This window comes from Carassius gibelio, chromosome B3, assembly GCF_023724105.1.
Source record: "Carassius gibelio isolate Cgi1373 ecotype wild population from Czech Republic chromosome B3, carGib1.2-hapl.c, whole genome shotgun sequence".
Classification (NCBI taxonomy): domain Eukaryota; kingdom Metazoa; phylum Chordata; class Actinopteri; order Cypriniformes; family Cyprinidae; genus Carassius; species Carassius gibelio.
Genome location: NC_068398.1, coordinates 17,292,045 through 17,307,999, shown reverse-complemented (window position 1 = coordinate 17,307,999; position 15,955 = coordinate 17,292,045). Strand labels below are relative to the sequence as shown.

At 37.5% G+C, this 15,955-nt stretch overlaps 1 protein-coding gene across 2 annotated transcripts in view; it reads left to right on the top strand.

Moving 5' to 3' along the window:
• Positions 1-15,955, top strand: part of LOC127952901 (protein kinase C beta type) — a 117,448-nt gene that overhangs the window by 42,555 nt on the left and 58,938 nt on the right. For both annotated transcript variants that reach the window (XM_052551795.1, XM_052551794.1), the window contains exons 4-7: positions 2,067-2,178; positions 4,773-4,901; positions 13,776-13,932; positions 14,067-14,201. In XM_052551795.1, the coding sequence (XP_052407755.1) occupies positions 2,067-2,178; positions 4,773-4,901; positions 13,776-13,932; positions 14,067-14,201 (533 nt within the window). The remainder of the gene's footprint in view (positions 1-2,066; positions 2,179-4,772; positions 4,902-13,775; positions 13,933-14,066; positions 14,202-15,955) is intronic.

The following is a 15,955-nucleotide window of genomic DNA, read 5'->3' as shown; positions in this document are numbered from 1 at the left end:
TTATGAGAATAGAAAAAAAACTTTTACCCTGCAGGGCATGTACAGTGACAGTATCCACTAACAGAGGCCAAACTCTGGCCCCTTGCAAGTATTTATTGTGATTTTTATTTTAATATTATCATGTAGCCTTGCTTGTTTCTCTCTCGCCTCATCCACCTACTCCCTCTCTCATTTGATCAGCACCTCTGCTTCCCTACACGGTGTGGGGGCAACCTGTGTAAATTCACTCTGACCTCTTCTCATTGCATTTTCCTCTACTGTAAGAATATGTAGCACAACTGTATGTAGGGGGTTTTGTGTGTGCTGCATCCACTCACTGTGGCCTCTGTGTGCCCAGGCCACAGGCCACCGGCCGTATGGAAGCTGCTCTCTTTTTGTGTGAGTGTCAATGCCGCCATGAGCTATATTCAGAGGGAGAATATTAAAAAAGCTTCTTATGAATAGAAAGTCATAAAAGAGCGCCTGCTTAATTAATAATGGATGGATGACTTGGGGGGAGGCGAACAGGAAGGCTATTCTGGTGTGCCAGTGTTTCAGCTGTCTGGCAGTGCCCTGCTGACCAATGCACTCCAGTATCACTCAGGTGTCATCCTCCATCATTATATAATCTATATACTATTAATCAACACACACACACGCACACGTTTGTTTTTGTGAAAAGTGGGGACATCCCATAGGCATAATGGGTTTTATACTGTAGAAACTGTATTTTCTACCAACCCTACCCCTAAATAACCCTCACAGGAAACTTTGTGATTTTTTTACATTCTCAAAAAACTAATTCTGTATGATTTATAAGCGTTTTGAAAAATGGGGACATGGGTTATGTCCTCATAAGTCACCCTCTCATTGTAATACCTGTGTCATACCCATGTCATTATACACAGTTGTGTCCTGATATGTCACAAAAACAAGCGCGCACACACACACACACACACACACACACACACACACATATACGGTTTTATTCTAAATAATAAAACAATGTTAAAATTGTATTTATATATCAAAGAGCACATTTTAAAAGCAAGAACAATCTCACTGCTCTTTATTTTTTTTTAAAATTTTTTATTTCTGTTTAATTATGTGTAATACACTACTGTTCATAAAGTTTAATGTTTTCAATGCTTACAAAGGCACCACTTGATGAAGACAGTAAGAACAGTAATAGTGTGAAATATTTTAAATACATTTTAAAATCAAATTTTTATAATAAAAAAAAGAAGAAAAAAAAAGATATTGTGATGGTAAAGCTGAATTTTCAGCAGCCATTACTCCAGTCAAGATACTAATCATTCTGATGTGCAGATTTGATTATCAAGAAACATTTATTGTTCATTATCAATGTTAAAAACAGCTGCTTAGTATTTTTGTGGAATCCGCAATCAATTTTTTTCATATTTTCATATTCATATTCCTATTCATATAATTTTTTTGATAAATAGATTAAAAGCTTAATGAAAAAATAAACACATTTAGATTAACATTAATTTAAGACATTAAATTAAATTTAACTGTTTTATAAATTTAGTTACATTTTTGTAATGTAAAAGTATGTCACTTTTGATCAATTTAATGCATGCTTGCTGAAAAATATATACATTTATAAAAAAAAAAATATATATATATATATTTTCAATGGTGGTTTTGTGTGTGTGTGCGTGTACATTATATAATACAGTATTTATTACTGCACATATGTGAAATGTGTTGTGCAGTAGCAATCCATTTGCTATTAAACAAGTTTTTTTACTTTCTGATTTCAGATTTTAAATTTTTTAAACAATTAGCGAAAATGGTTAATATTTGAATATTGTAAAGTTGTATTGCAAAGAAAGATTGTGTCTTTTCTTACTCACTTTTCCTTGCCACACCTGTGCTTTTACCATGTAAAATACCTGGTTGAATTAATTTATCTTCTACTTGTTTAAATGTACTTCCCCTTTAAGATCTTTCGCACCATGTATTTGTGTTATTGCAATCAACATTAATTCCCAGTTTACTTTTGGTAATTCTTATTTATGGCCAACGTGGCTGACTGCTCTGTTTTTTGTGTCTCTCTGCAGGACCCGCGCAGTAAGCACAAGTTCAAGGTCCACACGTACTCCAGCCCCACCTTCTGTGACCACTGCGGCTCTCTGCTGTATGGACTCATCCACCAGGGCATGAGATGTGACCGTGGGTATCTCTCAATTTCCTTGATTTCCACTCAGGCATAGATTAACATAATCAACCAAGTAGAATACTTATTTGCTTTTTTTATAGGATATTATATATATAATTTTATATAATTTTTTTAATTTAAACAGAAAAACTACACAAGTCTGTGGTCAGTAAGAAATGTATACTTTTATTCAGCAATGATGCATGCAATTGATCAAAAGTGATAGTAATTCTGGGGGTGGGGGTGGCGGGGGTTCTGTATTTTTTATTATTTTATTACAGCTTCAATGAGCATAAGAGACTTCTTTCGAAAACATAAAAAAATCATGCCAACTCCAGACTTTTGAATGGTAGTGTAGGCAGCGTGAACTTTCTTATATCCCAGTCTCACATGCTCTGCATCTATTGTGTTACCCACATTGGCTGTCATTGCAGGAATGATAATCAATTATTAAGTTCCACAATAAATGCATTCAACTTTTTCATGCTCAAATCATGCAGCGATGCATTTTGACACTGTCAACTTAACATTAGCGCTCACGTTTTACGTCAAGCTCCTTGGACTGCTGAAGTGCACTGAAAAGCGACACATTGTTAGAATTCAAAATGTGTGAAGTGTTACTGTGTCACTACTATTCAATGTTTCATGATCCCATTTGTACTGTATACAGTGCAACCCTAGTATAATGGTTGGGTGATCCGTGTGTGTTACGTATCCCTGCGAGGCGAATATCCTGAGAACATAAACAGACTGTATGAAGTCCCGCTCACAAAGCACCTGACTGAAAAGAGATTTTCCATCTCACTGTAGCCAGCCTCTTATCCAGTGTCCAAAACATAAAACATTCAAAATGCTGCACTCACTTAGCAGCTGTCCAAGCCTCCGGGGCACAGATATTCACCGCCACATACCTGATTGTTGGCTAACAAATATTCATTGATATGACAGCGTCTTTTTCAGCAGCTCTTTACTCTCATTAATGTATGACAGGCAGGCAGGCAAGTGAACTGACAGATGGTGTAAAGATGAGGCCATCAGCATCTTCACCTGAAACCTGACACAAAGTTGTTATGGTTGCAGACCGGGAGTGCTATAATTACATCCGTTTAGTTTCCAATGCGTGCGTCGTCGTCGTCGTCGGAGCCCTCTACACTGTTTACACTCCAGCTATGGCTTGCGCTCCGTCACACTTCTGACTGAACTGTGGAGAAGTGCTGCAGTGCATGAAGGAGTACTGTGTGTGTGTGTGTGAGTGTGTTCACAGTCATTTTCAGAAGTAGTCTGAATGCCAGAGTGCCTGTTTGCCTATTTGATATGTAAACTTGTGTTGAGTCCGGCTGCTTGTCTTTGGCCTGTGGCCTCCAACACAACAAAAGCAGCATAACTGTGATTAGCATCTTCACTACTGCTTTGTTCTTCAGCCCCCACTGACCCTGCTGTGAAGATCACTTTAGAGTAGTCAACCAGCCTGTTTATTTCTGGTGGAGCTGGATGGCTTCGCTTATTAAGAAGTATAGCAGCATCCAAAACACACATGCTGGCGATGATTTTAGCAGGAGAGTACAACCTGGACTACTTTGTGATACAACGTTTGGGGGAATTTATGTTTTATGATTCCTGTTTCATTGGTTTTCTGTTAATTTTTCTATCCATTATGTACCCCATTTAAAGAGGCCAGGTGGGAGAGTTTAAGTTGAATTGATATGTGTTTTCATGTTCTTATTCTGGTTTGTATATTAATAATAAAAATAGGAAAATACAGTTACTCTGTTCCATTATCTATTGAGTCAACTCTCTGTCTACTGTATACATAACCAGGTAGCTTTTAGAACGGCAACTGAGATATATACAATTTACAATACGATCTCATAAAACATACAGAATTTGGTTGCTACCTTTTCAAAAAATACTTAAATTTGCCATTTATCTGTACTAATATTCACCTTTAGGTGTAAATAAGGTACAAAAAATGTTCACCAAGGTTGCTTTTATTTGATAAAAATACAGTGAAAAACAGTCATATCGTTTAATATTTGAATATATTTTATTATGTAATGATAATGGCAAATTTTTAATCAATGATTATACCAGTCTTCAGGATCACATGATCCTTTAAAAGTCATTCTGATGTGCTGATTTGGTATTTCCTATTATTATCAGTGTTTAAAACAGTTGTTCTGCTTAATGGTTTTGTGCAAAGGCTGATAAAATTTCAATCTTCTGTAGCATATATTTCTATTCTGTCACTTTTTATAATTTAATGCATTCTTCATGAATAAATATATATATATATATATATATATATATATATATATATATATTCTGTGGCTATAAATGTAATTTCTAGGATTGCCTTTGCTTGCAAAGTATACATTTGCTGCAGTCTGCATGTTGGTAGGAGACTTATGAGTCACGGCTGAACTGCCTTTCATAGTTACAGAATTGGCTCAACAGGTCTTTGGTAGAAGGAAAGCACTTTCCCTTTGCGTCTGGCCTTTGAAAGCTCACACTTATATATAGATTCATGCATCATCTTTTACACAATGTGCATTTGTAAGTTGGGGTTGTGGTATAACATCTCTCCCTCTCTCTGTCTCCCTCCATCCAGACTGCATGATGAACATCCATAAGCGCTGTGTGGCCAACGTGCCGAGTCTGTGTGGGACTGACCACACTGAGAGGAGGGGCCGCATCCAAATCACTGCAGAGATCAAGAACAATGTGCTCACCGTCAGCAGTGAGTCACCGCTGCCCACTCACACACATCACTGTTACACACATGTGCAGGGAAGCAAACACTCACTCACAGCTTCCTAAATAGTGCACCACTCGCTGGTGGATCCTGGACCTCTCGTTACCACACACATGCCTTCGTTTGACCCTTGAACAACAGCCAAAAATGCACTACAAAGATGCACATCTTGCATGAGTACATTCAGTTGAGGCATAAAGGATGCTGCTCTGGAGACTTGTGGGAATTTCCTAGTGTTTGATTCCTCCTAGTGGTGAATCCAAAGCAGCACCAGGTAGCAGGATATATTTAGACTAGCATGCACCATTTCAGGGCTGATCGCACTGGAAATACCCAGCTGCATTAAAGAAATACCTAAAAATAAAAATAGATTGCCGGACATTTGTCATTTTTATTAGCATTATACCTTCTTGTGTTAAAACTCAAGCGATGACGGCTAGGACATGGCTCTGCAGCATAATAAAAAAATTAAAAAAATGAATGTTGTATCATACTTTGCCCCAGTAATCTGAACACAAACAGGTTATTGATATTAAAGGGAAAGTTCACCAAAAAATGAAAATCCTGTCATTATTTGCTCACATGCTTGTTGTTTTAAAACCATAAGACCTTCATGTATCTTCAGAACACAAAATTATGATATTTTGATGAAATCCGAAAGCTTTCTGACCCTTCATAGACAGCAACACAACTGACACATTCAAGGTCCAGAACAGTAGTAAGGACAACATTAAAATAGTCCATGTGACGTCATATGTTAAACCTTAATTTTATAAAGCTACGAGAATAGTATTTGTGTGCAAAGAAACCACAAATTTCAGCTTTATTCAACAATTACTTCTCTTCCGGTCAGATATTATCATGACGTGTGTGTGGTGCTGCTGTTGTTCTGATGTAGAACTTGGGACTTCTTTACAAGCATTGGAAGACACACGCATACATCATGGTACTGTCGAGAACACGCCTCAAATTCTGAGACGTAAGAAAATACAGTTTTGAATGAAGTCATTATTTTTGTTTTCTTTGAGCACAAAAAGTAATTCTTAAAAAAAGCTACTGTCACAGCTACATAAAATGATGGTCTAATTATGGTTTATTATGGTTTAACCACTTGCCTTCTATGGAGGGTCAGAAAGCTCTTGGATTTCATCAAAAATATCTTAATTTGTGTTTCAAAGATGAATGAAGGTCTTGATGAAGTGAATGAAGTCGGGTTTGGAACGACATGAGGGGGAGTAATTAATAACAGAATTCTCATTTTGGGGAGAGCTACACACTAATACAAAATACAACGCAGCGATGAGTAAAATATGGACAAAACACTGATCTATATATGACTGGATCACTCATCGCATTCTACACTGCCAACAGGCAGTAAAGCCACCTGAAGTGTTTGATCCACCATCTTACTAATCCCTACCAGCAGGGGGCAACATTGAGTAACAGCTAAAACACTGACCCTAAAATCACCCGATTCGAAGCAAATCAGTCAAACGGGATTAGTTTGTATGTTTTGTGTATGTAAATTCATTTTTACTTCAGGTGTTATCTGGTCGTCTATCTGGTTTATGGTCTTTTGGGGCAGGATATGAGATATTTAAACCGTTTAGGTGGTGTGTGCTGCGCACTGCTGACACAGGTAACTGATCCAACACAAACTACAGCTTAATTCTTTATGAACATAATTATTAACATGAACATATTAGTATCAGAAATGGATTTGAATATATTACAATGAATACAGTAACATCTGTTAATATTGCTATATACCGAAATAAAAAGCTTAACTTGCTATCTTGGAAATAAATGTCTTTAAATCTGTACTGTGTATATAGTCAGTGATTTCTCTGAAAAAATGATGATGTGTATATTTTTAATGTCCTGATTGAGCAACATCTATTTCAGACCATCCAAGATCGCCCAAATATGTTTACTTTCATTACCGTTTCCATGTATAATATTGTATGCTAAATTAATAATTAATTTAACCATTGTTTAAATCATTAACGTACCAGCTACAAAATTAATGCTGTTAATGAAATCTTTGAAAACATTTGCACTTAGCGCTGAATGACGAATAAAAACACTATACCAAAATTATATAAACAAATAACTGTACAAGGCAAATAAAACTATACAAACTATGTTCATGATGTTCGCTGCTGTAATGAACTTAGCTTTTTAATACGTAGGGGAAATTCCATTTAAAAAAAATAACCGTTTACATGCCTAGGGTGTTTGCATTGTAAGAATGTACAGAAATACTTCAGATTTATAAATGCTGACTTGTTAGGTGATGTTTTCTCATTAAAATCATACAACTTCCTATTAATTCAATGGAATGTATGGGAATACAAGGGAATACCAATATGGCGGCGCTGCGGCTTCACTTTCATAATGTCACGAGCAATCCAGTTCTATATTATAGATCAGTGGGACAAACCCAGCAATTGGGTTGTTTTGACCCGGCAGTTGGGTTACTTCCCAGAAGGCTGGGTTAAACCTTTAACCCAACTGTTGGTTGAAAACAACCCAATCGCTGGGTTTGTCCATATTTAACCCAGTGCTGTGATGTATTTAACCCAGCTATTTTTATTTTATGCTTGTGTAGGGCTGTCAGAGCTTCACTACAGAATTATCGTGGCCAAAAGTCTTTACAACAACAGTATTATTGTGATGTGTATCGATTTTACTTATTTTGAATTTTTTTGAAAAATAAATGCTATCGGCCTAATTCTTCTTTTAACTTGACTTTCTTTATTGGCCAATGAATCCAAGTGTAGAGAGGCAGAGAGAGTTACAGAGAGAGTAATAACTGTACAAATGTGTACAAAAGTAACAAACTGTTGATTGGCACGTTCTGCCGACTGGAGTGTTGAACATCCCGTCTTTTTTACCGAATCCCAAGAGTTTAATTTTCTCATGAGCAGGTAGAGTGTCATCTCCTCCAACATGATTCTGTGTGCCAGTCCTAGAAGCTTCTGATTTAGGACAGGTGAAACCAGCATTACAGTGCAGTACCACCCACCTACAAAGTGTCCATCAGCTACTGACACTTTATTATTAACAAAATGATTGAATAATTTAGCAGTAACATGATATCAATATTTCATTTTTTTAAAGGGTACATAACATACACAGTTTCACCTAATCTCATGTTAATCTTGAGTATCCATAGAGTAGTACTGCATCCTTCACATGTCCAAAAAGTCTTTAGTTTTATCATATTTCTAAAAGAAAAATACAGCTTTCCGTTTCTCTCCAGAAAAAGCCGAGCTCCTGGAGGCGTGCCGTGAGCAGAGCTATAATACTGATGTTTCGTGTTGTTTCCATTAACATATATTCACTTATGTGCTGATTTCCAACAAAAGACAGAAATCTGATGCAAGTACTTACATGAATGTTTTTTTTATCACTGGGATCACACCATGTTTTAATAGCAAATGTTGTGCAAATCCAGTGTCGACTTGAGCCTTGTTTATAAAACATTCATCACTGAAATGACCAGAACACACAAAGGCACTTGATACAAACTCCGTCGCTGCCCCAGAAAAACAAATTGCATCCACTGTTCGTGTAACGCTGGGTTCTTTGGGAAGCTGAACACGGTAAATTTTCCCTCACATCCAAAAACACACTTATTTGGAGACTTTCTCAAACAAATCCTATGCAGCGCTGCCAACGATTTCCCGATGAAGCGTGTTGATGTGCGCGGTCTCACTCTCCTCTCGTCAACATGTGCACGAGTGCTTTTCAGAGAGAAATCCTGGTTGCACTTTATTTTACAGTATGTGTACTAACATGTACTTATAGTGTACTTACAGTGTATTTATCTAAGAACGTTCTGGTAATACAAGGTAACTACATGGGGTAGGGATAGGTTCAGGGTTAGTACCTAGTTATTACATAGTTATTGTAATTACTATAACAAGTACATAGTATGTACATGAGGAACAGGACTGTAAAATAAAGTGCTACTGAAATCCTCATATAAGGAGTTCCACAATCGTCTACGTCATTAGAGCCACGTTTTTACCAACCCGGAAGTAAGATTTGAAAACTCCATTGCACCCCCCCCCCCCCCCTTTAAGTATTATGATCAGTTTCAACACCACTTGTTGTTAGTATTAAGTATCATGTCACAAAATCTCATTGTAAAAGAACTGTTTCCCATTGGGGGCAGAATATGACGGCAAGATGTCTAGTTAAACTCTAGTCTATAAAAAAAAGTAAAAGTTCAATCCAAAATGGATGACAGCAGGGAGAAATGGACACCCACAAAAAAACTAAATATCCCTGATGTCTAAAATGCGGCATGGGACAGTGATGAAGTGAGATGCATTTCAGCTCATTGTGAAATTCTATAGGGTCACTCTTGTGAACTTGTATTACATTACACGTGTCAATGGCAACACAAGAAAGCACACTTAGTCTTCCTGTCTCTCCTTGGCATCAATACAAACACACATCCAAAACAAAAACACTTGTACACTGAAGAAATGGCCTCCTGTTCCAGCCAGTGAGAAGAAAAGACAGGAATATGGTGATAGTTTCAGCGTCCAGCAGAGGGCGTTATTCTCCTTCTCTTAGCACAAACCCGACTGAGGGAAGACTCGTGTGCTCTTGTTCACTCGACGATAATTCACCAGTACAGTTCCAAAACTCCACTGGAAAACAGAAGTTGAATATGTTTGGAAGAGCCTTCACTCATTTGTTTCCAGACAGAAACAAGTCAACGTTCATTATTCACTTTATCAAACATTCATGTAGCTCTGAAGTCTGAAAGTGTCATTAAACATCACATACAAAGACCAGTGGCACCTGATGTTGTTGATGTTTGATCTGATAGCTACATCATGATTTCTGTAAACTTGACTTGGAAGTCTAGTCTTTTTCATCACACAGAGCTTCAGAAGAAATCGGTTATGTTTTATGATGCAATTAAAGTGCTTTTTGGAAAATGTTGTGTGAAGACTGTTCGATATTTGTATTTGTCATTTTTGTGTGATCTGTGCCTTTAGCTTGACCCTTTGTAAACCCTCCATGCTATATGATTGTTTTATATGAAAATAGCTTTCCAAACAGTTTATTAAATTATATCCATGATAAATTTCCACTTATTTTTTTCTTATATCTATGATATTAAACTATTATATCCATGAGGAATCTGTACTTTGTTCTAATATCCACTTAGTTCCACTTAGTCGTACTTTCAGAGCAGAAGATGAGCTCAATTAAAGGAGATTTCTGAAAGACAAACCGAGAGAAAATTGATCAGAGTGCAGTTAAAGGGATTGTTCGGGCAAAAATGAAAATTCGATCATCATTCCCTCACTCTTGTGTCGTTCCAAATTTCCAAACGACAAAAAATGTCCCCCAGCAAAACACAAGATGAGATCTTTTGAAAAAAGTCAAAACCAGTCAAAACAACATTCTTGAGGCACAAGAATGCTTCCATTGTGTTGACCTAAAAAAGTCATTCTTCAAAATATCCTCTTTTGTATCCAAAGAAGAAAGTAAGTCATACTGTTTTGGAACAACATGATTGTGAATACAGAATTGTAATTCTTGGGTGAACTTCTTTCTGGAGGGCAGTAGGCCTGGATCTGTGCAGCAGCGGGTGTGTATATGTGACATTAGCCTCTTCACACTGCTCTATATTCTGCCTTGCATCCCTCTTTTCAAGCTCAATCCTGTGCCATTTCACCCCGCGAGCCTCAGCTCCCATTTTCCTTTAGAATTAACTAACAGCCTTTAGCCTGCTAGCGGCTAATTAGCTGAGCTGCACCATGTAAAGAACCGAGGCGCAGACAGCCCTGAGCGCAAAAGACATTTTTAATCCATCACGCAGTCCTTTATAATTTAATGTCATGCGACTGTGGCACAGATCTGCTGAGCGTACAGTAAGATGAATGGCACCACTTCCTGTCGCGAATTTGAAAGACCTGTCACTTAAAGCTAATGAATTGACCAATACCTGGATGGAAATGGGGCAGCCGCTCTGCCTTTAAAAGGTCCTTTCCACCTCATCTTTCTCACTCTCGCACTCTATTTGACCACCAGAGCACTTGCTGGTTGATAAATGTTAGTGAGGCAAACTGAGTGACCATGTTTAGTGTCTTGTTATGTGGCTTCTTTTTGTGAATGAAGACTTAACTCTTGCACTTAAATCAGCTTTAAGGGATAGTTAACTTGAAAATGAAAATCCTGTTGTTTTATTACTCACTCTCAAGTTGTTCCAAATCTGTAAGGGGTTCTTTCCTCTACTGAAAACATAAGAAGATATTTTGAAGAACGTTGAAACCATACGGTTGGATGACAGGGGGGTGAGTAAATTATCAGGAAATGTTCATTCTGGAAGTGAACTCCTTGTAACCAATCATTTGCCGGTAGCCACCAACTTCCATAGTAAAGGGAGAAATCCATAGAAGTCAGTGGCTACCAGTAACTGTTTGGTTACAAGGAGTTCACTGCCAGAATTATCCTTTCCTGATAATTGACTCACCCCCGTGTCATCCAAGATATTCATGTCTTTCTTTCTTCGGTCGCAAAGAAATTAAGGTTTCTGAGTGAAATATTCCCTATAGTGGTTGAAGTGGCAATATTATTAGGGGCTGCCATTGTTGTTTCGCGAGCTGTGTGACGTCAGAGCTCGGAACTGGGAGTACATCGATCTAGTACGAGTTCACGGGTGGAAAGTCACGGGTTTGACTGCCGTTCCAGTGCACTTTCGCGGGTATAAGGTTGGGGAAAACACGGGTTACGGGTTGCCTGGAATGTGGCATTATCTTGCAAAACAAATCTTCAGGTTAAAAAAAAAAAAAAAAGAATAATGTGCTTTTTAATCACAAATGCTCATCTTGCACTAGCTCTGCGATGCGCAACTTCACGGACTATGTAGTCACGTTGGAATGAGTGGCTAGTTCTTCGTCTGTGTATTTTTGTATAAAAAGGTAGTGTAGGGCGAAAAACTCCATCTTATTTTCTCCTCCGACTTCTTCGAGTCTACTTCACGCGTGACCTTGTCTGCGTGATTACGTAATATGTGAGGTTAAGCTAGTGCAAGATGAGTTTTTACGGTTAAAAAGTATGTAAATTCGTATTTTTCTTAGAAAATGACAGATTGTTTCGCTAGATAAGACCCTTATTCCTTGGCTGGGATTGTGTAGAGCCCTTGAAGATGCATTTCAACTGCAATTTGGACCTTCAACCATCGAAGTCACAATCCTGGAATGTTTTGCTCAAAAAAAAAAAAAAAAAAAAAATATATATATATATATATATATATATATATATATAGTTTTTGCAACTGAAAAAAGAAAGACATTAACATTTTGGATGACATGGGAGTGAGTAAATTATCAGGAAATATTTCTTTAAAATATCCTCTTTTGTGTTCAGTGCAGTCTTGGAACAACTTGAGGATAAGTAAATAATAAAATAACTTTTAATTTTTTGAGTGAACTGCCACTTTAAAGGATCCGGTCAGTTCTAGATCTCTTCAGAGCACCATCTAACACACAGAAGACCATTTGCTATTGAGTTACAGAGTTTTTCACCTAGAGGGAGCAGTGCTGCTTAATTATTTGCTAAAACATTAATTATATTCCTACAGCCTTTTACACTTTTGTCTGTTAGATCGATCAACTGTGTTATTCACTACTATATAAATGAGATCAGCATTTTTTTAATCAACTAGATAACACTGAGTTTCCCCACATCTCTGAGCCAGAAAAATAAGTGTATCTTGTAAGGCAAAGCTTTTGATATATTCATGCAAATATTCTTACATGGTCAGTGATCCTGCTTTCTCAATTACTCCGTGTGCAGGGCTTTCAGAACGAACATGTTGTGCATAACATTTATAAGCTGGTGAAATAAACCCTGCTCTGTGAGCACGACGGTTCACGCAGGAGTCTGTCTCTCTCTTCCTGTCTCCGTGCTGCAGTACACAGCTGTCTTAATGAACAGCTTAGCCTACCTTCACACACCACTCATTATGGAAATTACACTAGCCACAAATCTCAAGGCCACAGCAGCCTCCTGCATTAATTGTTGTAATGGTCAAGTGCTGAGGTCAACCCCAATTACTGGGATAGTGTGTGTGTGTGCATTCGTAGCCCCACACGGCCATGAGAGTTCATGAGGTGCAAGTATAAATGATTGACAGCTATTCTTTCACATCTAGAGTCCATACTTAATGCTTTTAAAGGGTAAAGGGTTCACATGGTTAAGATTTTATCAGACACTTGACATCCTATGCAGAACTTTTGAAAAAAATAATGTATTCAGTATCTATAAATAGTATTTTTTATAATATATATATAAAAAAGTACTTTTTAATCAATATACTACTGATATGTTCCTGTGGCTCAGTGGTAGAGCATTGCGTTAGCAGCGCAAAAGGTCATGGGTTCAGTGTAGCCAGAATAGCCAGAATGCAAGTCACTTCGAATAAAAGAGTCTGTTAAATGTATATTTTTCTTTTATATATATATATATATATATATATATATATATATATATATATATATATTTATATTTATTAAGGCATCCTAACAATATGATTAAAATTCACGTAAATAAACAAAAGTCTTATGGGTTACGGTATTTGGAAGGCATTAAAATAACTTTGTTAATAACACATAGTTTTTTTTGTGCCGGACTCTAAAAACATAAACTGTGCTTAACATATGCGATATTCATTGAGCAAAACTCCCAACAAAAAGTTGATATGCACTGTAGTAACTTTTTATTTAACGTAAAGATTCACTTGGCATTGATTGCACACTATAAAGAGTGAAAGTAGGAAATCTTGGTCCTTATATCTATGATATAATCTCTCTTTCTTTGTTACAGTTAAAGAGGCGAAGAACCTGGTGCCCATGGACCCCAATGGACTCTCTGACCCCTACGTCAAACTAAAACTCATCCCTGACCCCAAGAGCGAAAGCAAACAGAAGACCAAGACCATCAAGTGCTGCCTGAATCCCACGTGGAACGAGACCTTCACATTGTAAGGAAGCTCTCGCTCTGTTTCCGACTCTGCCAAAAGATCAGTCATTTGTTTGTCTGTGAAATGCAAAATCAAATGTTGAGCTTGATTTCTTTGTCTCTGTCCTCCTCCCTCCTGCGCTCTGTGTCTTACAGTAATCTGAAAGAGTCTGACAAGGACCGCAGGCTGTCTGTGGAGATCTGGGACTGGGACTTGACCAGCCGGAATGACTTTATGGGCTCTCTGTCTTTCGGCATCTCGGAGCTTCAGAAGCAAGGGGTGGACGGATGGTGAGGAGATCTGCTGATGCACACATGTGTATATATATACCTCAGTACAAACGAGCAAGTCCCCACGGTCAAATAGATTGTGTACACGCTAACATCAAACTCTTGTGTCAGCTAAACCGCATTGCATATTACAGGGTTTGGTAGACATGCAGCAGTCTATACACGTCTAACTGGTTCAGTTGTCCCTGGATTTGACGACTCTTGCTCTTTCAGAAGTCCTCTGTCTGTCTTTTCTCCCTTCTCACTAGTGCTCTTCATCTGAGAGCTCTCCTCTCCTGTTTTCTGCTCTCACACACAGTCCCGTCCCTTCTCGAACACCTCTAAACGCATCTCTTGTCAGCTAGGATCTGTGCTTTTTTGCACCGCATGAGCCCCCGTGCATGCTTAAACGTGCGGGTTATTTGACAGAAGTGAGTTAAATGAGAAAGGTCAGAAATCTTTGCTCTCTCTCTGTCAGTTTTTAGATCTTGTTTTTTTTTTTTTTGGTCTGATTTGTCAAGTCAGAACAAGTATCTAGAGACTGAAGTGTCTAGTAGTTCTTTCTCACCCGACAGATAGTTCCCACAGTTATGGGATAGTATTACGTAAAGGTTGTGTAAACCTTAGGAAAATGTTAAAAATATAGACCCTTTTCCCTCATTTTAAATGCAGATTTTATGTATATAAAGTTATTTATACTGTGTGAGAACAATATTAAGTTTAAAATAAAACCGACAACGTAAATAATATATAAACATGTTTTAATACTAAAACCAAAAAGGTTTATTTAAATATTATGAGGAATGAACTTTTTTTGTAGTAACACTATAAATGCTGTTCCAAAGCAGTTTGTCAGAGCATAGGGCCAAACAACCATTTTTCACAATACCTAAAAAGATGAACCTGTGTATAAACTCTTTATGAACATTAATGCATAGCAAGGAAGTAGAGGTAAACAAAATATTAGATTTGTTTATTTTTACTATAAAAAAAACATGAGATAATGAGTTTATATCTATTCAAGAGTACAACCCACTATTGAAAGATAATAACCAAAAAGTTAAAAAAAAAAAGCAATTTAAAGATATCGTGCTAACCTTAAAATGACTTTCTGCTTGCCTTAAGCCACCTCTTTGAAGCATAAACGTATTGAATAGTACACAACGGAAAACACAAAGAAAGCCATTGATTAGTGAGCTCGACTAGTTTTGTTTTTGATTCTCATTTTTAGTTTTGATTCTCAGTGGCTGTGCTGATGCTACACATCCCTGCTGGCCGCTGTAGCTGGTGTCTCCTCTCTCTGTGTGTCTTCTCTACAGACGGGACTTTCACCAGATGGTTTGATGAGATGTGTGTATGTGTTTCGTGAGGGTGTTTCGGGGTTTTTGTAGCTGTTATGAGCTTCTTTGTGACTGCGTGGCTGATTCCTGCCACCTGACAGAAGAGTACAGAGTGTCAGATCAGAGGCGAGACGTTTCGGCTCCCCAGTGGACCTTCAGTCCGGACAGATCCACATGATCACAATCTCATTGTCAGAGCTGTCACTGTCTCAGCACAACACACATTCATGTTTGCAAAAGGACATGGAGTCTGAATTTGAATGTCAGAGGAGAAGAGCAACTTTGTTGAAGATTTTTTATTTTTTTTTATTTATGTGCAGGATATAAAACAATTAAATTGTTATCATTGTCTAATCACTCAACCCTAATCACTGTGCTGCAACACATCATTTAACATAGTTCTTGTAGTATACGTTTTGTGCAATTGTATTATAT